Source organism: Centroberyx gerrardi, chromosome 15, assembly GCF_048128805.1.
Source record: "Centroberyx gerrardi isolate f3 chromosome 15, fCenGer3.hap1.cur.20231027, whole genome shotgun sequence".
In the NCBI taxonomy this organism is placed as follows: Eukaryota; Metazoa; Chordata; class Actinopteri; order Beryciformes; family Berycidae; genus Centroberyx; species Centroberyx gerrardi.
In genome coordinates this window covers 2,201,051-2,225,999 of record NC_136011.1, presented here as the reverse complement: position 1 = coordinate 2,225,999, position 24,949 = coordinate 2,201,051, and the positions used below count along the sequence as shown (strand labels likewise).

The 24,949-nt window shown below is 40.3% G+C and overlaps 1 protein-coding gene and 1 long non-coding RNA gene across 2 annotated transcripts in view; one reads left to right on the top strand and one right to left on the bottom strand.

Moving 5' to 3' along the window:
• Positions 1–5,548, top strand: part of rasgrp3 (RAS guanyl releasing protein 3 (calcium and DAG-regulated)) — a 55,434-nt gene extending 49,886 nt beyond the window's left edge. Inside the window, exons 13-17 of the mRNA XM_071896989.2 lie at positions 75–222; positions 1,456–1,492; positions 2,219–2,368; positions 4,255–4,634; positions 5,447–5,548. Coding sequence (XP_071753090.1) covers positions 75–222; positions 1,456–1,492; positions 2,219–2,368; positions 4,255–4,634; positions 5,447–5,548 — 817 coding nt within the window. The remainder of the gene's footprint in view (positions 1–74; positions 223–1,455; positions 1,493–2,218; positions 2,369–4,254; positions 4,635–5,446) is intronic.
• A 16,070-nt stretch (positions 5,549–21,618) lies between these two features.
• Positions 21,619–23,037, bottom strand: LOC144542345 (uncharacterized). Its single transcript, XR_013507197.1, has 3 exons — positions 22,863–23,037; positions 22,169–22,213; positions 21,619–22,069 (listed from the first exon to the last, which is right to left on the bottom strand). It is a non-coding gene; the product is annotated as an uncharacterized LOC144542345 (long non-coding RNA).
• Positions 23,038–24,949: the final 1,912 nt, after the last annotated feature.

Genomic DNA, 24,949 nt, shown 5'->3' with positions numbered 1-24,949 from the left:
CCTTCTTTCCCTCTTGATTTCCTCTCATCCACCTTTCTTTTCTGTCTCTCTGTCTCACCCTATTTCTCTCTCAGAGATGGACTGATCAGTAAGGATGAGATGATAGCGTATTTCCTGCGGGCGAACCCGCTCCTCCAATGTAAGATGGGCCCAGGTTTCATCCACAACTTCCAGGAAATGACATACCTGAAGCCGACGTTCTGTGAACATTGCGCTGGATTTGTGAGTATCTCTGATCTCTCTTATTGTCTTCCTTGAATTGAAAGTTTGAAAAGACATGGCCAATTATGTGTTGAGTACATTTCGTGATGTGAGAGAACAATGTCAAATTAAAAAAACAAGGCAACAGTAAACGTCTTGTCCCCCACAAATGATACTGTCCTCCTCACAGCCATTCAGTAACAAATATGTCTCCTTGTTTTGACCCGTATTTGTAGCATGCTGAGATATAGCATGTGACACATGGAAAATTAAAATTAAACTAACTAACACTTTAGCGTAGCCTACACTATATTGAGTGACATTAGCCACTAGCTTTATATCAAGAGAAAATGAGAAAGCAGCTTTGATGATATGCAGCCATGTTTGCAATTTTTATGTAGAAGATCGGAACATTTTCATGAAATAGCTATTACACAAAAATAGCCTACTATTTTAAACTAGTGGACTACTAGGGACTACTTTCCCTGTTTACATAGGAAGTGAAGGTGGTGGGTGATAAGAGACACTAAAAATCACTGCATAGTGGATGAATATGTGGTTGCTTACCTTAAAGATTTCCAAAAGTAAATGTAGCCACATTGGCTAAATTGAGGTTTGTTTGTTTTTTATTCATGAATGTATATGCTGTATAATAAAAAAAAAAAAACATTAACAACTTTTTATTGCTAAAAGGTCAGACTTATTACTTTGGATAATGCTAGTGGTCTGCTGTCACTCAACATAGTGTATGCTAAAGTGTCAGCATGAAGCACCAAAGCAAATTACCAGGGACAATTTGGTGTCTATGTTCTCATCACTTAATGGCAAAGTTTGCCAATGGGCCAATCTCCCGAAAACTCTATGTGTTCCTTTAAAGGCAACTATGTTACATCAAAGAAAACAGACACTGCCAGTGAATGCATATGCTACCTTATACATGTAAATTGTGCTGTGGCAGATCAGTCAAGGCTAGCTTTCTATTTTTATAGGAATAACATCAATGATAAGGAATCAAACACCTACAAACAATACACGTGTACATGTGGGCACACATATACACACACAGTACATAACCATTACATTTTCTTTATGTACTTAAAGTGTTGTGAGTGATTCTATCCTGTTTATGACCCAGTGGGTAGCCCACATTTCTTGTGTGAACATGCTTCCATATTTCATTTTCTAACATTATAATTTTTTTTATTTTCTGTACCCATCTCCCCCTTCCCCACATTTCTGGTCCTGCTCCCGCAGCTCTGGGGAATCATCAAACAGGGCTACAAGTGCAAAGGTACACTTTCAGTGGCTTATTTTGTCAAAAGCACCCTGAGATTTGAAAAAGAACAACTGCATACAACATGCAACAGCTGGATACATAACAGCACCGTGTTATGTGTATCCAATATGTTTGTTGTGTGTGCATCATTAGTGCAGTTAGGTTCCAAGTGGTTAGTTCAGCTAGGATATCTAGTAGGTTATCTGTCTTCTAAACCCTGGTTATGTGTAGCCAGAATACCTACGTATCTGTATGTGTTATACTCTACTGTTAGCTACAGAATCTGCTATGCTAGTCATCAAGTAGGTGACTTACCATAAACCATTTAGAACTACTCAATAGGATAAGTATTGGGACGGTGAGCTAAAGACTTTTTTTCCAGTTGACTCATCTACAGCATATAGTCCTCTCAAGTGTTGTTGTCATTTCCAGGTTTTTAGATTATTTCCGTTTCCACATGACAAAGTTCTTACATATTTTTTATGCGTGAGGGTGATTTGCCTTAAACCTGAAACCAGAGAACTTGAAATGAATCCTTTACTAGCTAGCCACATGTGAAATGGAAAAAGTATCTTTCAATGCAGCTGCAGTGAAAACTAGCAAGAGCAGTAGACACATCAGCACATGGAGATGTGGGCTCCACTGGCAATAAAAAAAAAAGACTTTAGCTCCCTGTCTTGATGCAGATACTTTTGCTTTTAATTTAGAATGTAAGCTGATGTTCCTTTATTTGTGTTGCAGACTGTGGAGTGAACTGCCATAAACAGTGCCGGGAGCTGCTGGTGCTGGCATGTAGGAAGCTACTGCGCTCTACCTCTCTAGGCAGTGTTTCCCCTGCCCAACTGACTCACAGCTCGCTCCCCAGCAGTCCAGCACTGCCCACGTGTAAAGGTAATTATGAATTATAGCGGAAATATAGCAAAATAGCGGAAACACCACGTGAACAACCACTTTTAACTTTGAAAGAGGTCTCAGGTCTATATGTGAGCTTTCAAAGCAATGTGCAGCTAACAGAGTTCCAAAAAGGCCAAATAGTACCTGAATTGCTGATGCATTAGTCGCAAAAACTGCAAAATAACTTTATGTGGCCAGGGAAACACTTTGGAAAATCATGACACAGACAAGCTGCATCTGCAAAGAGGAACAGTGGTCACAAGTCGAAGCTCAGAGACAGGGATTGGCGGACACTTAAGAAGATAATCACTAAACACCACAAAACTACAGACTCAAATTACCACAGAATTGAACCAACAACTGTGATAGTCTCAACAAAAACTGTACATTGACCTTTACCAAGCTTCACCACTTTCACTAAAAACACTTTCATTGAAGGCCATGCACACAGATACATATACTGGAGCTCAAAACCCGAAGCCCTGAGCAATGAAAAAAGTAATCTGGTCTGATGAGTCTTTCAGCCTTTTTCCTCCATCCAGAAGGCTTTCTGTTTGGAAGACAAAGGAAGCCTTCAACCCGCAATGTTTGTTGTTGTAAACATGGTGGTGGATCGGTAATGGTATAGTGCCATCTACTGGTAGTCATTAGGTCCAGGACCAGGAGCACCCTTGGGTGTCAACAATGTTCCCTCATGATGTTCCCATATTCCAAGATGATAATGCCCCCATACACACTGCTTAACAAATTCAAGAATGGTTTCATGAACACCAGGATAAAGTCAAACTCCTTCCATGTCCTCCCCAACCACCAGATCTAAACATCTATGGGAAGTAGATTTCTACCTCCTTCATCCCTCAAAGAACAGGAGGCTTCCTTTCTTGAAGAAAGTTCTAATATCCCACCACAGTTTTGGCTGAACTGAACTTACATGACGACATTCCAAGGATTGAAGCTGTTCTGGCTTTACTCCTTATTTGGTACTATTTATACACAGAATCTATAAGTATTAGGGACATATCGGGCCTAATTCTAGCAATTCACGAACTGATTTGTTCGGAAATCCTTTGTCTCCACCTCCTTCCATTTGTCTGACCGTATCCCACTGCTGCTGCTGCAGAAGGGAAGGCCTATTTGTTTGTTTCAACAGCACTCAGCATTACCTCAGTTTCTGCATTGCTGAGGTTCTTCTTTTTCACTTTCTTTGATGCCATTTCAGTCCAAAAGATTAAGTTTGTGGGTGTTCTCCTTTGCCTTGCCTATGGCATTTCTGAGGCGATGCCATTATGTTAATACAGGATAATTAAGGTCTTGTGAATTTGCTTCCCATTTATAAGTGACTGAGATTTATCAAAATAGGCACATGAAGACGGTTGAAAACAGGTGCTTCTGAATGTTTGATGAATGCGGTGTAAGATTTTAGTTTGTATAAGTTTACTCAGAAAGGTACACACAAATTAACGAACGTATTGATACATGAGGCCCATGGAGTTGCAGCCCTTTTTGCACAATCCACATCCCAATTGTCTCAAAGCTTAAAAATCCTTCTCAAACTCGTCTGCTTCTCGTTATCTACATCTTCTTCTTTGTAATTGGTGTAGATTTAATAAGGGAATTTAATAAGGGAAATTAAAAAGGGACGATGGCTTTTATTTGGATTCACCTCATCAGTGCACTTTTTTTCTGTACATTCAGTGTATATTGTTAGAGGTTCTGTTATTTTGTCCAGTCCCTGTAATTGATTATCATCGTAACTTGAGATGAAGTTTATTTTACGTATCAGATTTGGATTAGAAGTTTAATTGCTGTGTTCATTAGCACACTCAGGTGTGTACCATCTACTTATTCACATATTAATAATTACACCTGCGCCTGTCTTCCAGACGAGGACGAGGTATTTGAATTCCCAGCAGTGGCATCACCGGGTCCAGCTCTGGACAGCCAGTCCATCACCCTGATGACAGGCTCGGCTCAGCGGATCTCTGTGCGCTTGCAGAGGGCCACCACCAGCCAGGCCACCCAGACCGAGCCCCTGTGGCCTGAACACAGCTGGGGGGCCACAGATGGCGGCTCCCACACCTTCCCCAAAATGAGGTACCGGACCCACCGGAAGACCTCTAAGAATAAAGGTTTTGCCCGCTGGGAAAACCATGATGCTGGGCAGCACCAGGGGGTTTCATCCCGAGGCAGGACGGACTCCCAGGAAAGGTCGGAGGTCCCAGGAGCGGTTGTACGGAACGGGATTACAACACACAGAGGGAAGGTAATGTAATGGGTGTGTGAAGTTGTTTATTTACAATAAAAGGTGCTACATGTAATGTTTTAATATCAATGAATCATTACTACATTCATTTTGAGACATTACTATAATTGCCATAAACAAACATTTCTGCTTGATTAGTAAGTAGTCACTGAATATATTTTTTAGTTACAGTAGCTATGCATGCAATCCTGTATCCCTGACAAAGACAGCTGCAGCTGAAACAAGTTGGTTTTAATATTTTAGCTTTGTTAATTTTCCTCAAAGAGTAGCTGGATTTTATCATTCTTTTGGTTCTTTTGGATTCATGCACCTTGGAGAAGCTGCGACAGATTTTTTGCCCTATATATGCCCTAATATTTTACAGGGTTCCAACATTTCTGCAAAATGTCTGCAAAATCATGGAATTTTGAGAGGTGTATTGCACACAGGGAAAGTCAGGAAATTTGACAAATTCTCTGGACAAGTCAGGGAATATTAGGGAATTTTACAAATGGGTCACATTACAGGAATATAGCAGAATGTGCTTTCCAATGTGATTTACATTCATTGCATTAGATGGTGTTCAGGCCAACTGGAGAGAAAACCAGACTGAAAAACAACATTAACAAACCAGGAAGGAAGAACATGTTTAGGTCATGGAAGCACTCTGGCTTAGTTATGGAAAGTCATGGAAGAGTCATGGAATTCTGGACCAGGGCCAAAGTGGAAAACCTGATTTTAATTGCCTCTCCAGCATGTCAAACGGTTGTTAAATGGCTCACGGTGCTCTTTCCCTACAGGACAGCTGACTTGGCCATGGTGACGAGGGCCAGACCCGGGGATCCGCAAAGCCCCCGGCGGCTCGGACCAGGAAGCTCTCCTCGCTGGGGGAGGTGCTCGGCTGCCTGAGGCCCCCTTTTGGCGACCTGGAGTAGCATAGCCTGCCCTCTCTAGACTTATGCAAGGACAGAGCTCAGGTTAGCTACATGTGGACGCTATAGCTGCACAGAAAGACACGTGATCTCAGGGAGAGGCTCCAGAGATCAAGGGGAGGAACATCGGTGGAAGATGAAAATAAGATCCACTGGGAATACATTGAGTGGCGCCTCCGTCCTCGCCACCTCTGCAGTGTCTTTGGCGGGGGATCAGAGTAGATTACCAAGGGGTGACTTGAGTTAGTTTTTTGTTCCAGGATATATCAGCATTTGTGAGACGAAGGTGTTTAAAAGGTGCTTGCATCAAAAAAGTGTGAGTGAAGCTGCGAGCATGTCTGTGAGCAGTGTGTGAACTATGAACATTGGTTGATGCCTGCTCTACTGTTGATACTTAAGGAGAATCAGGTTGACAGGTATTTATTGTCTGGGTCATAATGTGGTTTAGATGGGATACATTTTGAGGACACACATTTTTTAATGACGATTAGGTGAAGGATTAAGCCGTGATCAGATATGTTTTTCTTCTGCTCAGACACAAAGCTTAGCTGTAATCGTTGCTAGTAAGAGCAAGCAAGGAGTGCTACATCAAGTTTGACAACAATTTGTAAGCTATCTAATTCACGCTAGCTAGATAACCTGAAGTAGCAAAATGGGGTAACATTGAAAAGAAAAATGGAGAAGAGAAAATTAGCGATTGTTCTGCTTGCTGTTGAAGAAGGGGATGAGGAGTCCATTCTGAAATGGAGAATGTGGGTACCAGTGGCATCGCTAAGGGCTTTCTTTCGGATGTTAATCCCCAAATGTTCCGAGATTGGCCCTGAAAAATTTCTTGATCAGGAAATGTATCCAAGTCAGGTTTTCAACACTTCTATCGCCACTCTCACCATCCATGCATTGAGTGCTGTCGACAGAAATTTGCACCGCACAAGAGTGTAGGGTAAGTTCGATTTAGTGGTCTCTGGTCAGAGCATGCCAATTATTTTATGCGAGCCAGCTTTAAAATACGGCTTTAGGTGTGTTGATGTACATGCCAGGGCACAAATTGAGCTCGCTGTCTACGCTTGGTCTGAGAAAAGCTGCAGGCACGTTCAAAGTTGGAATGAATGGAGAAGAAAAGATAGATGCGGGAGAATGTGTAGATGTTTGTATGAAGAGTTGCAAACAAAGGGATAGTCAATATGAAAGTGAATATGAGAGGAATCAATGGCTAGTGAATTTGATAATTTGTGGGCAAATGGATTAAAAATGGCGTCTGTGGACTCAATAGAACAGCCGCTAACTACTGATAATTGCTTATGTGCCAGTTACAAGCTGTTGTCTCTGCAATACAACAACAGGTTCTTTCTATGTACAGTCATGTTACACTCAAACTAGCATGTAGCTTCACTTCCTCATTTGTTTTGTTTTTTCCTTTCAAATTGCCTGTCTCACACAGATACACACATTTTTGTGATCAGAGAAGAGCTGTGAGACAAGTGATAGATACTTTTAGTCAGAGACATTTTTGTAAAGGGACTTGAAGAAACCAATGTTTGCTACAGATTTTTGTCCAAAAAAAAAAAGGTACAAAATAACAAAGGTGTTACCATTTTGAATGTGCGCTGACTATTTTAGGGAATTCCAGCCCAAATATGTTTAACTTCTGTCCACTTTTCCACCAGACCCATTCATAGCCTGCTATTTTTAGTTGATCAAAGGGTTAAAGGTCATAAAAATCTTTAAAGGATACGTTCATCAATTTTCGACCTATATGGAATTTGTCTCTTACATACCTGGAATATTTGGACCCGCAGACAATATTGACTCCGGAGTCAGCTGTCAGCTGGTGAAACGGCGAGCTCCGTTGCCTCTTGCTGCAAACAATGAGTTCAAATGGTTTGTCAAAATATCTCCAAGCCATTTATAGGCTCCACAGAGGAGTTGAAAGTAAATAAAAACATTGCAAAGATCATAAATTCAAATTAGCTCTGATTTCATGACAATTCCTCCATTACTCACACTGTCACTAATCAGGAAATGGCAGAACTATTTTTTTCTGCTGCAGCACAGACTGCTGTGGGGTGAAAGTGCGCTGTGGTGGCATGATCTAGTTTTGCAGATGGTACGTTGGTTGGTCACCATATCGTTTACACAGACTGTTTAGAAATATTTTGACAAACCCCATTTGGACTCATTGTTAGCAGCAAGAGACAACGGGAACTTGGGAGCCCCAGGAACAGCTGACTCGGGAGTCAATATTCCCTGAGGGTCCAAGTACTACAGGTATGTAAGAGACAAATTATATATAGGTCCAAAATTGCCAAACTTATCATTTAACCTTCCGATCAAGAACGGAATGAGGTCATTGTTAAGTCTCGCAGTTCAGTCAATCAGTCAAACCAGGGTATCTGCAAGTTTCAGAAAGCCATAATCAAGACTTTTTAAGACCTTTTTAATGCTACCTGGAACTGGATTTAATACCAATTTAAAAGCCAAAATACAGAATCAAAGCTGGCAAAACGATATTTCTAATTGAACATAGCTAATGGAAGTTGTGAAACTATAAATGGGCAGAATAAGAAAAAGGACAACAGGAAATTGATTGATAAGGGACATAATTTCCACTTATGTTAATTAAAAATAAACCTGCATTACATGCTGAAAAAATAAAAACTCTTTTTACTGTATTTAAGAAATTTTATATAAATTTATATAATTCAAGACTTTTTCATACTTTTCAAGGACCTGCAAATACCCCACCCAAATAAGATAGACCTTGAAGCTTGGATCGGACACTAAACAGCAGCAGCAGGTCTGAGTTCAGGTGTAAAAAGCGTTTATATTCATCAAACAGAGCAAACCTACACATACACACACACACTTACTTGTGAGAAGTAGGCAATAGCAGGTAAGATCTCAGTGGGAACAAAAAGAGTTGGCTTCTGTTTAATACCTCAGTCAGAGGTTTTATGGTATCAGCATTCAGAGGGGAGGAATTATTCTAACATTTAAAAATAAGGATATGAATTGTACATAAATTAAAAAGATAGATTTAATGACAGCATGACTTAATTACATGTGTAGATTTCTCCAAAAAGCTGTTTCCTAAATCCCTTTGTTCTACAGTATATTGATAATATTTAATTTGGGTGTCTTGCCTATTGATCATTGTCAAGTGATACTCATTCTCACTCACTGTGGTGAGTTAGAAAAAGCATGTGTTATCACTGCAAATGATAATGAACACTCTCACATGAACAATTTAGCCTTTGGCCTGTTAACATAGTCTAAGCAAGCAAGGTGCACAACAACACAAAGGGCGTTTCTTATGTTTTTGCATAGCAAAATGTATAGTCCAAATTTTGTAACATGATGATGAACGCAGGTTGCAATGTCATGTGTTTCAGGTAAAGGCACTAAATAAAAAGACTGCTACATGAACAACTGCAAACGAAGAAGTAGGCCTAGTTGTTTCCAGTGTAAACACACTAACCATCATAGTGGCCCACTTGCTGTCAACGCCTGTTGACTGATCCCACTTGCTAAGTAGCTCAGAGTGGATCATGGCAAATCAGAGAAGATACAACGGAGAAGGTTGTCAATTGCTTACATCTGAAAATATTAGAAATGCCTCTCTTCATCTAAGTTCAACATTGGCAAAACACATGTACCATTGTACCTTTCTCTTTCTCTTACTTTGCTCCCCCTTGTGGACAAATGATTTATAACCTCAGACAGGCTCAAGTGAGCTGGTAGACGTGCTTGTACTATGTAAGCAGAGAGTTTGGTATGTGCGTTAGCATACGAGCACCTTGTGTTAACTATGTAACAGGCCTTGCGCCTCATTCACAATTCAATATTCTGTTACGGTACGCCGGAATCTATTCAGTCCTGTGGGAGACAATTGGAAAAATCCAGCTTTTGCGTCGACTATACTTGTTTTATACTTAAGTTGTATTCTTGACTGGATTCGTAGCTATTTTTTCTTTTTTCTTTTAATACAGTAAAATATTTTACAGTAGAAAACAATATTCTACTCCAGATTGACAATTTTAAATTCAGAAAAAATGTCTGATGATTTGGTGACAATCATGTTATGTAGGTGGTCACCTGTGTATGATTAACAAATAATATACCTCCCTTCCAAATGTATTTTTAATGATTTGCAAATCAACAAAATAAATTGGCATCCTGCTCAAAGAGGAATTAGAGTCTAGAGGGCAGGGAAAATCTGACACAGCCACCATTAAACTTTCCTCCATATTACGTGTGTACCTCGTCCTGTATTCCAACCAACTGGGGGCAACATTGGGTTGGAGATTATATACCTAGAATATGACAGATTCAATTGTGAATGAGGCATTAAGGGGCCGTGTCCACCAAGCAACCTCTTGAGCACTTGAAGCGCTTGGGTTGAGCGCTTTGGCAGCGTCAGGTGAGCGCTGGAGCGGGGAGTGCTCTGGGTGTTGTTGCTATGATAACCGTTAGCCTAGCTAACGTTAGCTACAAAACGGCAGGATGCAGGCTCTTGGTCCCGCCCCTGCTTCATCCTCATTGGTTGGTAGAACTCTGAAGTGACGTTGTTGAGCGGTGCGCTTCAGAAAAGTTGAAATTGTTTCAACTTGAGAACAGGTTCAGCACTCATGGCGCACAGTGCTAAAAAGAGGTCAGGTACCTGTTTTGGGTCGTAAGTGCTGAAAGCGCAGCTTTTCCATAGGAAATAATGAAAGAACAGCGCCAGTGCTTTTTTCACAGGTCTTTGGTGGACACGGGGCCTTAGGTGATGATTTATGTGCATGTGTTTCAAAGCAATAAATGTGAATGGGATTTGGAAATTGCAGTAGTCAATATTGTGATTTCTTTTTGTTCCAATTTATTGTGCAGCCCTACGTTCTATAACAATGTAGGTGGGCATTATTGACATCAGCAGGGAATGGGACAAAATGTATGTAACACAGATAATATAGATAACATAGAGGGATATAAGGAACAGAAGGATTGACAAGAATTGCCTCAAATATTGCCTGTGTATCAGCTTGTTGACCCATTTTGAAAAGTCAATGGTTTTATCCTCAAACACATGTATCAATGCCACTTGATGCCAATATTACTCTTATTACACTTATCAATGACTTGACTCTTATAAGGGATTGGATGACAGGCAATTTAACTGCTTTTTGTATGTAGTTTCCAACAAATTGTAATTCCATTTATGTCAGTGTTGACTTCACCAGTAATACTATTATCATTATTATTATTATTATTATTATCATTAAAATTAACTGGTCTACTTGAGCAAAACGTGCTGTTAGTTAGCAGTTATTTTTAGTTGATTATACATGATATTTGTTAATTTATGGAGAGCTTTTTGTAGCATTCCCTGCGGTTTGGTGTTTTTTATTTGTCATTTGCATGTGAATCATGTTGTCATTTTTCCAATGTATCGAATTTTGCTGTTGAGTCAAAGTAAAACAGCATTTTGTCTGTGAAACACTGAGATCAGCCATCTTCCCTGTCATTTGTAGACATGAATACAACTGCTGGGGGGAAAATAAAGTCATTACATTTTCATGGTAGCACAAGACTATTCCACAAAGGGACAGACATTTCTAGTAAGACTAGTAAAACATGAAGAGTTTCATTTCAAAATAAAATAATTTGGAAAAATTCCATTTGAAAAATATTCTGCCAAATGATTGCGGGAATGAAAAACAAAACGAATCAAATATTTTTAGCTACCTTGAGAATTTTGATTATTAACATTTTGGAGGATATATGCATTTGAAATGAAATTCTTCATATAATTAGATCTTAACAGCCATAACACACTTGATCCGATCTATTTATGTAATTGTCTATGACAAAGATATATTGTGTTACGCCTTATTGTATTGTAGCCTTATTGAGTTATGATATTTGAAATAAAATGGTGTATTTTTCTAAAGAAAGAAGAAAATGTATTTAAAAAATATATTAAATAACATGTTTATAAAGTTGTTCATAATCATTTCTCCTACACTTTTACCAACTCTAGAATTATGGTGTTGGATATGTTTTTCCAGTGTTAGATGTGTATCAACCACATACAGTGTCTTCTCGGTGGCAGTTTTCACTACTGATACATGTTGTGCACATTGTCTTTTGTATCAACCTGGTGTAAATTGATTTTGTAAATTGATTTGATTTAATTTAATCCTCCCTCGGCTTAATTTATATGATCTTCACAGGGTTCTCCATAAATCCATAATAACTCCACCTGTCTATAAATACACTTATAGTGCTAAGAATCACTTTCATTATTCATTATTGTGGAAAAAAATAAAAATATTCCTGACTACTGGACTCTTCTGTACATTCTGTATTAATTTGTTGAGTAAAAAATAAGTAAATAACAATAAAAATGTAAATAATAGGGGACCCAGAATAGACCCTTGTGGAACCCCTTTACTAATAGCAAGGGAGGTAGATTTGATACCATCAGTAACAATAGCTTGTGTTCTGTCAGATAAGTATGCATAAAACCAGCCATGAGCAATATCATCCAATCCAAGAGAATGCAATTTATCAAGTAAAATGCTGATGACATGCCTGATGAGGAAGTGAGTCTCTTCTTGAGGTAACATGTTTTTTAGAAATTTACGTAACATTTATTATAATGCAGCAAAATTAACTAGTCCAGTACAGGATATCCCACAGAAAAGTTGACTAATTTTCAAAACAAAATGTGAAATTATAAGATGTAATTTAACTCAAATGGGTTTTGAACAAATTATTCAGTCCTTTTCCTCAATATTGTTCTTGGCGTTCCAATTGTATAAAACCCACCTCTCAGGTGATACTACCACCATACTTTTTAGAATGGAAACGCGTCCTATTTTATTTATTTTTTTGTTTTACTGTCCAATCAGATCGTCAGAGGCAGAACATCTCCAGAGACTCCTGTAAACAATAAACATGGTGCATCACACAGAGGTTTACGACTTAAAGGAATAGTTCACCCAAAAATGGAAATTCTGTCATTATCTACTCACCGTCATGTGAGTTGAAACAGGTGAAGTTTGTTTGTCCATATAACACACAGGGAGGTTGTCAGCACACACTCCATACATCTCGTGCAGCATAATCCAAGTCTTCTGAAGTCAAAAGACCATACAGTGAGGGTCAGGAGGTACTGGAGACTGCAAGAAGATCATCAAAGCTAGAGCAAAAAACTCCAGATGTAAGTGTGGTTGTAACCGCACACTCAAGGCCACAAAAACATACAACAACAAAAATACATAATTAAAACAGCTACAAACTTTACAATCAAGGGTAAATAATCATATAGACCTACAATACCCTGTAAATTATAGTGTTAGTCCAATTTGCGCTCAACAGTTCATGAGCTGCACCCTCACCAGATGGAGAGCTTTACTATATCTGCCGGAGAAAGCAAAGCAAAGAGGAGCACCTGGCTAAGGTGGTTTTGACTGCAGAGGAGGCAGATGCAGTGTTTGTGGAGTTCCAGTCATGCCAGTCATTTTGGGGCACACTGTGGTGTGAAGAAAAACCACCACGACATCATCAGCTGTTATTACTGGTCTGGTATGGAAGCAAATTTTCACATGTACAAAAAGAAACCTAGTAGAATGGAATCTGTATTTAGGATTATGATAAATTGTATGAAGTTAAATCATAGAGGCAAAACTTCAATCTTGGCATAACTTCAAACTGCCCTTATTATGTGCCAATATGTGACATTGACTTTTTTGGTTCCCACTATACAGTGACACTTGTAAGGAAGCACAAGGCCTGTGATGTTCATTAATCTGTGGACATTTTTTTCATTTGGTTCAATACCCAGATTGCCAGTCCAAGTGGGCAAACCTCAGGGAAAAAAATCAGTTCAACCCAAAAGACATTGTGGTTAAGTGTTCTTGTCAACACTCAATATAGAGTCATACCTCATGCTCTTTCAGATCACAGAGCCATTTGAGCTTGTGGGGATGGACCTGGTCAATAACCAGTACATTTGCGTAATGGTTCTTTCTGATTATTTAACAAAATGTGCCCACCTTCTAAAAAGGTATAAGTCAGAGGAGGTCACCACCATTCTTGATTTTGTATACAAATTTGGTGCACCCTTAAGACTGCTTACTGTCAGGGCTCAGGCTTGGACTCAATAGCAGACACTTAGACGGAGGTAGATATTCCACAGAGCAACTTTAATGAAGGCAGCAGGGAAACTCTTGATCACAGACAGGCAAAGGGTCACACAGGAAGAACGTCAGGGAAAACAGATCCAAATTTGCAGGCAAACTCAGAACCACGTACAGGCAGAATGTCAAAAGGACGAAGGCAAAAAACAGTCAAAAGTACCAGAACGGCGAGCAGAGAATCAGAGTCCAAAAGACACTCATGTGACTTTTAGTTACTGAAAAACGTTCTGAGGGCACCTTGTCTCGTGATTGGTTCTAAAAGACAGCTAATCACAAAGAAGAGGAGGCAGGCCATTCTCAGTTTGACTTGGGCACTTGAAAGGGAGCAGTTATTTTTCAAAAGCCACAATAAAGAAAATAAGCTACGTTTTTGGAATCTTTTCATTGTCAAACTTGCAGAAATGACCTGTTTTAACGTGTGTTACATTTTATGATGATTTCTTTCTGTCCCCTGCTGAAAAAACCAGCATAGACCAGCAAAGCTGGTCAACTTGCTGGTCTTGCTGGTGACCAGCTTAGAGTGTGTTTTGGGCACTTTTTTTGCTGGTCATGCTGGTGACCAGCCTATGTTGGTGGTTTTTGCTGGTGTATGCTGGTGCTGGTTTAAGCTGGTATTTGTGCTGGTCATGCTGGTGACCAGCCTACACAGTAAAAATTAAAGGATACTCGAGGCTCCTTTTAGGGTTCCTCAGTTTGCCACACTGGCGGAACCCTTTTGGGAGCCTCCAGGAACCCTTTTAAACACATCAGTTCTCTGAGGAACTTGGGGTAGTTTATCAGGTTCCTTGAGGAACCCTTTTTTCCAGCATGATCTGGAACCACTTTGGGTGCTTCAAAGCACCATTTCCTAACCGTCTGAGGTTCCTCAAGGAACTTCATCTTATTTGGGGGTTTGAGGCCTATTATTGCTACTGCTGCAACTACTACTACTAAACCAAAAGATTACAACACCAAATTAAATTTAATTCGAGGATAATTTATTCAATGTTTTTTTCTGTAATACATTAAGAATTTAAAAAAGAATACAATAATGAGGTGTCAAATTAATAATAAACATTATTACAAAAGCATTAAATAAATAATTAACAAATTACACAAAATAAATAAGCAATAAATAAACAAAATACTAAATTTCTAATATTATTATTATTACTATTATTATTATTATTATTATTACATCATATTTATTATTAATTTCTAATAATTTCTAAATACTCAAGGATGCTTAAAATACTCCCTTTAAGATTAAGATTGCACTTTATTGATCCTATGTACAATGACAGAACAAAGTACAGGAAAGTATAAAGTAATAAAAGTAAGGTAAATAAAAATAAAAAATAGTGCAGAAAAGATATAAGGCAATATAGATAAATATAGCACTATAAAAAGTATGAAGATAAACAATATAAAACTATTACAAAGTGTCTCAAGTGTCTAAAGTGGTACGTTCAGTGTGATAAAAAAACTCCTGTGTAAGTTTGTGGTGCTGAAAAAATAAAGGCAATATAGATAAATATAACACTATAAAACTTATGAAGATTAACAATATGAAACTATTAAAAAAGTGTTTGATGTGTCTAAAAGAGTGTCTGAAAATGTTGTAAGAAATAAAATTAATATTGTGCTTTTTTATATGGATAGTACACTCTGTTCTTGCTTTCCTTTGTCCTGGAAAGTGGAGTGTCTTTTGTCCTGCTTACTATAATGATGTAATCAGTGCTTGAATGCATGCATGATCACTATATATGGTTATGTGTGGTTTTGAGTGATTCTATAGGTGGACATGCAGTTAAAAGTCTGAACTAGTGGGTTGGTTTTGAGCCAAGTAGGTTTGGCTATGGGCCAAGATTTATAGTTTTGTTTACTTTAACCTATATAAGTGGATCCTGAACTCCGTTCTTTGTCACTTCTTTGTTGCTTGTTTGGAACACTGAACTGAACCATGCATGTCTGAATAAAGAATCCACAGAAGACTTTTGAACCTTGCTTAGTCATTTTGACCCACAACGGGTGAAGTAAATTTTTGCATTTACAGTTTGGCGACGAGGATGGGATGGACACAGCACTGAGCGACGCCTGGGGCTAGACTGAGGGTCAACTGCCGGCAGGAGTCTCTAGGAGACTCAGGGATAGTTCCGCTCCAGCAAAGGAGGTCTGGATCCCGCCCAAAGTCAGGCACGGGTGGCGTTCAGTGGGTCGTCCATCTATTTTAAAGAGCAAGTGGTGAGTTTCTGTGAATTTTTTTTCTCTTCCTCAGGGAGGGAGTAAAACATTTTTCCTCAGGGAGGTATTCTCATAGTTGCAACAAGTAAGAGAAAAGAAAAAACCTAGGTAGTTAATGGGGGCGTAAAATTTTAGCTCAGGGAGGATAGTTAGGCCTCAGGGAGGTTGCCGTTATTAGATAAGGAAGATTGTCAGGGACAAAGCCCAGGGGGTAGAAAGAGAAATAGCCCAGGGGGTAGAAAGGGATCCTAAGTGAAAAAAGAAAAGAAAAAAAAGGAGGAAAAAAAAAGTTTTTAAGGGGAGATATTGTTTGTGATATACTGTGAGTGGATGGGAATGAAGCGGTGATATCAGTGTCCTGTGGGTATTTATCCACACAAAGGGTACGTTGCTCTGAACGAAAGTGTCGTACAAACTACCTGGCTGATATCATGGTTCATTTCATTGGCATTGTGTGAATGAAGTTGTGAATGAGCGATGGGTGTGTAATAGAGTAGGGTGAAGTGGTTGTCAAGGTACCGAAATTAATAGTGTATGTTGGAATAATAATAATAATAATGATATATGTTTATCATAGCGGGTATAGAGGAGTCATCGCCTATAAAATTTAGAAAATAGATACTTATTGTGATATTTAGTGTAAAATACTTTTGACATAGTTATTTGTCAAGGGGGATTTTATTGTGTGGTCCGAGTGGTAAAAAGAAAGAAAAAAAAAAAGAAAGTGAGTAAAGTTGCAGAGCAGAGAGAGCAAAGAGGGGAGGTAGCTTGTCGGTGCTGGACACCAGCATCATAAATTGTGTCTAGGGAAGAGGCCACACTGGCCTTCTAAAAACAAAAGAAAGCAACCACAACTGAGAGCGAGATGGAAAACACACTAGGAAAAGTAGAACTACTTTCAGACCCACTTGCAGGTCCTGTAAAAGTGATAGAAGAAAAATGGGGAAAAAGCGTGGTTGAGGATGTTCCGTTTTGGCACTACGTTACTGAAGGTGTTTTTCCCATAAGAGGCACTCTGAGCGTAAACTGTTTAACTAGATGTAGGGTTATGCTAGAAGAAAAAGAAGAGCAGGAAAAGATTGAAGAAATTGAGTGAGGAGAGTAAAAAGAAGGTAAATTGGCATGCTTTCCAAAAGTGGGAGCGAGAAGCAGAGGCTAAGGCAGTAAAGTCCGCAGCTAATATAATGCTCTCAAAAGGAACAGCAGAGATATGTAAGGAAACAGAAGAAAGGGTTAGAAGAAAGAAAAAGATGAAGAAACTCAGGGACAGAGAGAGGGATCTGCCTCCCCCCTATGCTCTTTCTCGCATAGCTCCACCTTCAGGAATGCGTGATGACGAGAGTGACGAAGAGGATGATGAAGATGAGGGGGCGGTTCTGAAGAAGGCAGTTTCAGCCCCTCCTACATCTCAGGCTCCACCTCAACCATCTAATGTTTATCCATCACTACAAACTGTGGGAGGGTCTGAGCTCAAGGAGAAGGAGGCTTCATTCGGGTTTTTAACTCCTCCTTCAAATGTAGGTTTTGCCTCTGGTACTTCTGTTTCACAGTCCCACAGACTCGTAGCATGGCAGCGAACCTACAGACAGAGACAGTGTACCAGATGCCTATGATGATGTATCCAAATCCACAATCAGATAACAGTCAAGGCCTCTGGCAATCGCATGTCCTGGTCCACAGGCCATGGCAACCTGATGAGCTGAAGGAAGTTTCCAAAGATCTGCTGGATCCCCACAAAACCGGAGGTGAGAAAAGGGAGGTTGCAATGAAACAGTTGTTGATAATGTATAATCCTACGTTGGCAGAGGTGGAAGCAGTATGTCGCAGGTGTTTTCTGTTAAGATGGCCGAACATCAAGCCAGCCAGCTGGGACACAATCTACGATCCAGGCTACCAGAAATACAGAGACCAGGTGGATGAGCTCTACTTTGCTGTGAAAACCGCGTTTTCCCTGCGTACCAGTTGGCCTGAAATCTACAGGACCAAGCAGAATGATGGTGAGTCTGCTACTGATTATCGTGCTAGAATGGAATCTGTGTTTGCTGCCCATTCTGGTGTTGACCAGGATAATGATGCCTACAACAACCTGCTGAAGACTGCGTTGATACAAGGCCTCCATCCAACTCTGAAGAATCAGACCATGACTACGTGCATCGCCTGGGAAACCAAACCCCTCAGCGAAGTCTGGGCTTATGTCCTCCATGCGGAAAGGAACCAGACTGACATCGAGCAAAGACACAGTAAGAAGATCCAATCTGCACAGTTAATGTTTTATCAACAGACGGGAACTTGGGGCAATGAAATGCGCAGAGGACGAGGAAGAGGACGAGGACGTGGAGGAAGAGACTATGGAAGAGAGCCACCCACACAGTTTTACAACCAGCAACGTCTAAAGTGTTTCAACTGTGGGGGGTATGGTCATATGGCTCGTGATTGTTCATCAGATCACAGGTCTGGCATACAAAGACGTGAGAATGCACCTGATGGATCCTGGCCACATGCAACCCTCAAGCCTGTCTGTGAATGCTCCAGGATTCCAGCCAGCTAACCCATAGGAGATAGCGGGGACAGGTCAGATAGGTGAACAGGATAGTTCAGATGGATAGGCAGACACTGACCCTATTATAACTCAAGGTCAGTATACTAAATTAGACCCAAGGAAACAGAAAGCAGCTAAAGTAAGTTTGAAAGTAGGAAATGTAGTGGTGCCCTTTTTTTTTTTGGGTTGATTCTGGTGCTGATGTTTCCGTTGTGCAGTCCAAATTACTCCCAAATGCGCCCAAAATCAACAAAATTTCTTAAAACAGTTGGCTCATTAGGAGTCCCAGTGTTAGAACCGATTTCTGAACCATTTTCTGTCACTTATGGTGAATATTAAGGAGATCATCCTTTCTTACTGACAGATTTTTGTTCAGTGAATTTGTTAGGGCGTGATCTCATGTGTGCTTTGGGAATAAATATGTACTGCAGTCCGGAAGGTATCATTCTCTCTTCTAAGATGCTAGGTATTTTTACTATGACAACATATGAGGGTTATTTTTAGGATCTCAAGAGCATGTAGATGAGGATGTTCTTCTTCACCAAGAACCAGACACCACCTCTTTTGTTCATATGCCTTTAACAACTGAAGAAGAAAATATGATTTCCAAGGTTCCGCCTATACTATGGGCTACTAGCGGTTTTGATTTTGGTTGTAGGAAACTGCAACACCTGTAGTGGTAAAACCTAAATCCTCTTTCAGACCATGTAAGAGGCAATATCCCCTCAGCCTAGAGGCTGTGGAGGGAATTGCTCCTGATATTGAGTCACTGAAAAAACAAGGTGCCATCGTGGAGCATCCTCATTCTCTTTGTAATACCCCTCTTCTGCCCATTAGGAAGCCTAATGGTGGTTGGAGACCTGTTCAGGATTTGAGAGCTGTAAATGACGCTGTGCAACATCCAGCGCCCACAGTACCAAATGTGGTAACTTTAATGTCTCAGGTCCCATCTGATTCTTGTTGGTTTACTGTGATTGATTTGGCTAATGCTTTTTTCAGCATTCCTGTGCATCTTAACTTCCAGTTCTGGTTTGCTTTCACTTTCAATGGTAAGTGCTACACATGGACTCGTATGCCTCAGGGTTTCTCAAGCAGCCCCACTTTGTTTGCTTTGGCTGTAGCTGAGAACCTCTCAGGTTGGGAGGTTCCTTGTGGTAGTACATTGATACAGCATGTGGATGATTTGTTGTTGTGTTCCATTTCTGAGCAGGCCTGCAAAACAGACACTGTCTCCATTCTCTGTTACTTAGCAGAGAACGGACACAAGGTCTCAAAACCAAAATCCAGCTGGTTTTACAGTCCGTACGTTATCTAGGACATATAGTCACACCTGAAGGTCGTAAACTCGGTCCCGAATGCGTTACAGCAATTTTGGAGGTACCAAAACCTCAAATAAAACAGCAAATTATGTTGTTTTGGGGTCTTGTAGGCTACTGCCGCCCATGGATACGTGACTATGCAGAGATATCTCAACCACTGTATGACATCGTGCACAGTGGTAAACATTTGGCCATGACTGACTTCCTGACTTGGACTACTGAAGCTGACAAAGCATTTACTAACTTGAAATTAGCTCTTTCTAATTTTCCCTGTTTAGGACTCCCTGACCATAGTAAACCCTTTAATCTGTTTGTCTCTGAACGAGATGGGTTTATGTCAGCTGTTTTGACTCAGTCCCATGGTGACAAGCAACGCCTTGTTGGTTATTTTTCTAAACATCTGTCTACAACTGAGAGAGCAATGGTCTCGTGCCTAAGGTCTGTTGCTGCAGCTACTGAAGCTGTCCTTGCAACTGCTGACCTTGTTGCTATGTGTCCCTTAACTGTACATGTTCCATATGCTGTTCATTCTCTCATCCTTTAGGCTAAGACTGCTTACCTGACTCCTGCGAAGATGCTGCATTGGGAGAATGTTCTACTTATTATGTCTTATGTTACTTTGAAGTGTTGTACTGTCCTTAACCCTTCCATACTTCTTCCTACAGCAGAGGAAAGTGAACCCCACTGCTGTTTGCAAGTGGTTGACATTGCTACCAAACTTTGTGATGCCTTGTTTAACATACCACTGACTAACCCTGACTTTGTTTTCTTTGTAGAGGGTTCAACAGGACATCTTTCTGCGCAAGCAGCAGAACTCTTTGCCGTAACTCGTGCTTTTATTCTAGGTGCTGGAGAAGATATCATGGTCTATGCAGACTCTCAGTATGCTTTCAATGTGTCATAATTTTCATGCTGTTTGTAATTGTCAGGCTCATACAAGTGGTGTTGATCCAGTTTCATAGGGAAATGCTGTTGCTGATGCTGCAGCTAAAGCTGCTGTTCTTTTTCCCTGTCTCTCCCATTTTGCAAAATGCATCTGTCTTCTAGGATGATAGTGACAACGACGAAGCAGCTCTTAGATGAACGAGGGGAAACCACTCTGCATCGAATGTGCTAGTAAACCTCTCCAGAGTGGTAGCCCTCTACTGAGTGTAAAGCTCATGGGTTGAAGACGAGGGTTTTTTTTATTCCTTTTTTGTTTTCCTTTATTTCTGGTTTTTATTCGTGTTGATTGAAGCTTGTTTGTAACTCTTAGAAGAGATGTTTTCCTCACTGTTTAAGTGAAGTATACATAGAGTAGGATGTATCTGGTGTTATTTTATTTTAATCTTAGTTGTCACCTTGTGACAAAAGGGAGGAATGTAAGAAATAAAATTAATATTGTGCTTTTTTATATGGATAGTACACTCTGTTCTTGCTTTCCTTTGTCCTGGAAAGTGGAGTGTCTTTTGTCCTGCTTACTATAATGATGTAATCAGTGCTTGAATGCATGCATGATCACTATATATGGTTATGTGTGGTTTTGAGTGATTCTATAGGTGGACATGCAGTTAAAAGTCTGAACTAGTGGGTTGGTTTTGAGCCAAGTAGGTTTGGCTATGGGCCAAGATTTATAGTTTTGTTTACTTTAACCTATATAAGTGGATCCTGAACTCCGTTCTTTGTCACTTCTTTGTTGCTTGTTTGGAACACTGAACTGAACCATGCATGTCTGAATAAAGAATCCACAGAAGACTTTTGAACCTTGCTTAGTCATTTTGACCCACAACGGGTGAAGTAAATTTTTGCATTTACAATGTCCAAAGTGGTGTTGAGCATTAAGCCCAGTGTAATGAAAACTCCAGGGATACAGTCAAACTCCATGGATGTAGTCAAGCGGTGCATATCAGTCATGTGTGACATAGTGCAGATCAAGTTATTGTGCGGGTTAGGGTGAGGGGGTGGGGTGGGGCGGGGCAGGGGCTGTGGGGCCGGTCGTCACGGGCTGGCTGGCACAGTGGTCGCTGATGGTGTTGAACAGTCTGATGGCCGCTGACAAAAAGGGACGCCTGAGGCACTCCGCCACAGCGTGGGGGGAGGAGCCTGTGGCTGAAGCTGCTCCTCAGCCTCGGCTCGTCGTAGAGAGGGTGAGAGGGTGAGAGAGGTTCTCCGGGATGAAGTTGATCTTTCCTCTCAGCTTCCTCTCTGCCACTGCCTCCAGATTGTCCAGCTTGAGTCCCACCACAGAGCTGGCCTTCCTCACCAGCTTGTTGGCTTCCCCTGCCTTGAGAAAAACAAAAAGGAAACTCTCATTAACAGTAGTAATAATAACAATAATTCACCGAACACAACAACATCAATTAAATATTTTCATTTTGGGCACCTTTGAGAGAGCGAGAGAGAGTGCTGTAGTCTCAGCCACCCCGACCTGTAACGCAAAAGAGAGAATGGGTACATTATATTCATTGTTATTTATACACACACACACACACACACACACACACACATGCACAAGAGCTGGGTGATATACAGGCCAAATCAAATATCACAATATTTGTGAACAAATGCCTCTATATTGTGAATGACTACTGGTTTTTCCATAAGATATTTACACAGAAGAAAATTCTGAGAAATAATCATTAGTAATGTGGATATGATGAACAAACTGGTAGAGATGCATTATTAATTTCACTCAACTCAGTTTAATAAATTCATAAAAATTGATCACTTTACTGTAATGCAGCCTTTAAGGGCAGGAAAAGGCAATATTTAAGCTATATCACCATATTACCATAACAAATCCCAGACCATATCTAGTCTCATATCACCATATTGATATTACATCGATATATTGCCCAGGTGATTGTCAAAGCATCAGTAAACACTGCACTTACATTCATAAAACTCACAACCAACGTCACTGCCTTGTACGCCATTACCATGATGACAGTCTGCTGCTGATGTGACGTTAGCTTAAAAAACGAACTTAGACTTCTTCTTTTTTTAAGTTAAAATAATTGAACAGCAACAAAACACATACCGCCAAACAAACAATACATGCCTGGAAGTCAACCCACCTTCATATTTGACTACGAATGTCGTTCCAAATGCAAATATGACTGTTTTAGGTGTGACCTAATTGGAGAGGGCTGGAGCCTAGGAACATTCAGTGGTGGATATGAGGCACTGGAATTAGGGAGAGGAGATGGCAGATTCCACAAAAAGGAGATTTATTGTGGCTTGGTCATTCCCTTTAATGTCATTAAGTGGTGGGTTCTGTATAGAGCACACAAACAGAGAAATCCATATGGCATTTAGAAACAGTCACGTATTTCTCAACTTAACACAAATACATAATTAAACTCAAAGTCTCAGTTGGCATTGAATGGAATTAGACTGATTTCCAAACATACACAAACAATACATCAGCTGAACACTGGAATTAGCCATAAATGGAAATATACAAACACATTATATAATCAAACTGATAAGGAATGAAATAATAACCCAATAAGCTAAAGATTAAGCAATAAACTTCATATATCACTCACTTTAGACGCACTTAGCGAGCACAAAGGGAAGGCCAGTCTGGTTGGTGGCAGAGCAAAACGGAACAATGGTTTCCCCTCCTAGTTATCAGAGAGCTCAGGCTCAAAGGCAGATTGAGCACACCTGTGTCTGGCTGACCTCAGACCAGTGGTTGCGTTAGACTTTCTCGTTGTCCGTCATTTTGACGGACAGGGTCGTAAAAATTCCATCATAATCTATTATTACCCATCATTTTCATTTTCATTTTTTTAATGATAATGAGACATAGCCTATTTAATAGCATTTAATTTTCAAAAACAATCGATCACAATAACATTTAATATACAGAAGAACAAACTTAGATTATGCATTTATCATAGGCTACTATAAAGCAAGGAATCTCTGTCTGTCTGTCTGTCCTTTGCATATCTCGAGAACCGTTCGTCCGATCTACTTCACACTTGGCGGGTGTATTGCTGGGGACCCAAGGACGTGCAGTGTCAGATTTGGTGCAATTTGGACACGCGACACGTTCAATATTAATAAACTTTGAATAAACAAGCAAACAGCGCTCTGTGCAGCAGCGGCGCGAACGGGCACTGCACTAGTAAGAGAGAAAAGATGAACAAACGGAGACACCGACCGTCCTAAACAGGCAAATATGAACGATGCAATTTTACAGAATTAGACAATTACAATTAAAATATGAACAAACCATTTACAAGAAATTAAATTGAACTCAATTGACCTGCTGTAGCCTAGCCTGAACTCAAACCTTCCTCCTGGTCTGCATGGACTTAAACTGGGTGCTCGCTTGAGCGTAATCAAACGCATCAAGAGAGATTGCTGCAGAGGCGATTGTCATTAGGTTTTGCGTCTTTGCCTCGGACAGACAGCTTCTCATGGCCGTTTTAATTTTGTTCTGAAGGCTGAACCCGCGCTCTGCTGCCACACTGGAGACTGGAATAACCAGCACCACTTCAGCCAGAGTTTTGAAGTCGGGGAACATTTCTCCCAGGGAAGTGATCAGAAGTCGGCAAGACTCTCTGAACGTGGGATTTCCCGATCCTGCAAGCACTCGCTTCACCGGGAGGAAATCCCGCAGCATGCGCTCCTTCTACAGTAAACAATAGCTAATTAATATGCACACTCGCCACCAACTGGACAGGGGGGTCTACTACAGGTGGTCTACATGTGGTTATTGACAGTGTTGCGTGTGAATTACTTAACGTTAGGGTAGATCGCCCTCAGTGTACCTTCAGATTTTTCCGTCATTGTCAAAAATGTTTTGTCAATGACGGAAAATATTCGGTTAATGCGACCCCTCCCTCAGACAGCAGGTGTGTGCTTGTTGCTCCTCCCAGAGCTCAACAGGGGTGATCACTACGGTGGCCCTGAGGGTCAAAACACAACATTTCACAAAACACAACGACATTTAACAAAACACAACAACATGTCACAAAACACAACGACATTTAACAAAACACAACAACATGTCACAAAACACAACGACATTTAACAAAACACAACAACATGTCACAAAACACAACGACATTTCACAAAACACAACGACATTTAGCAAAACACAACGACATTTAACAAAACACGACATTTCACAAAACACAACAACATTTCA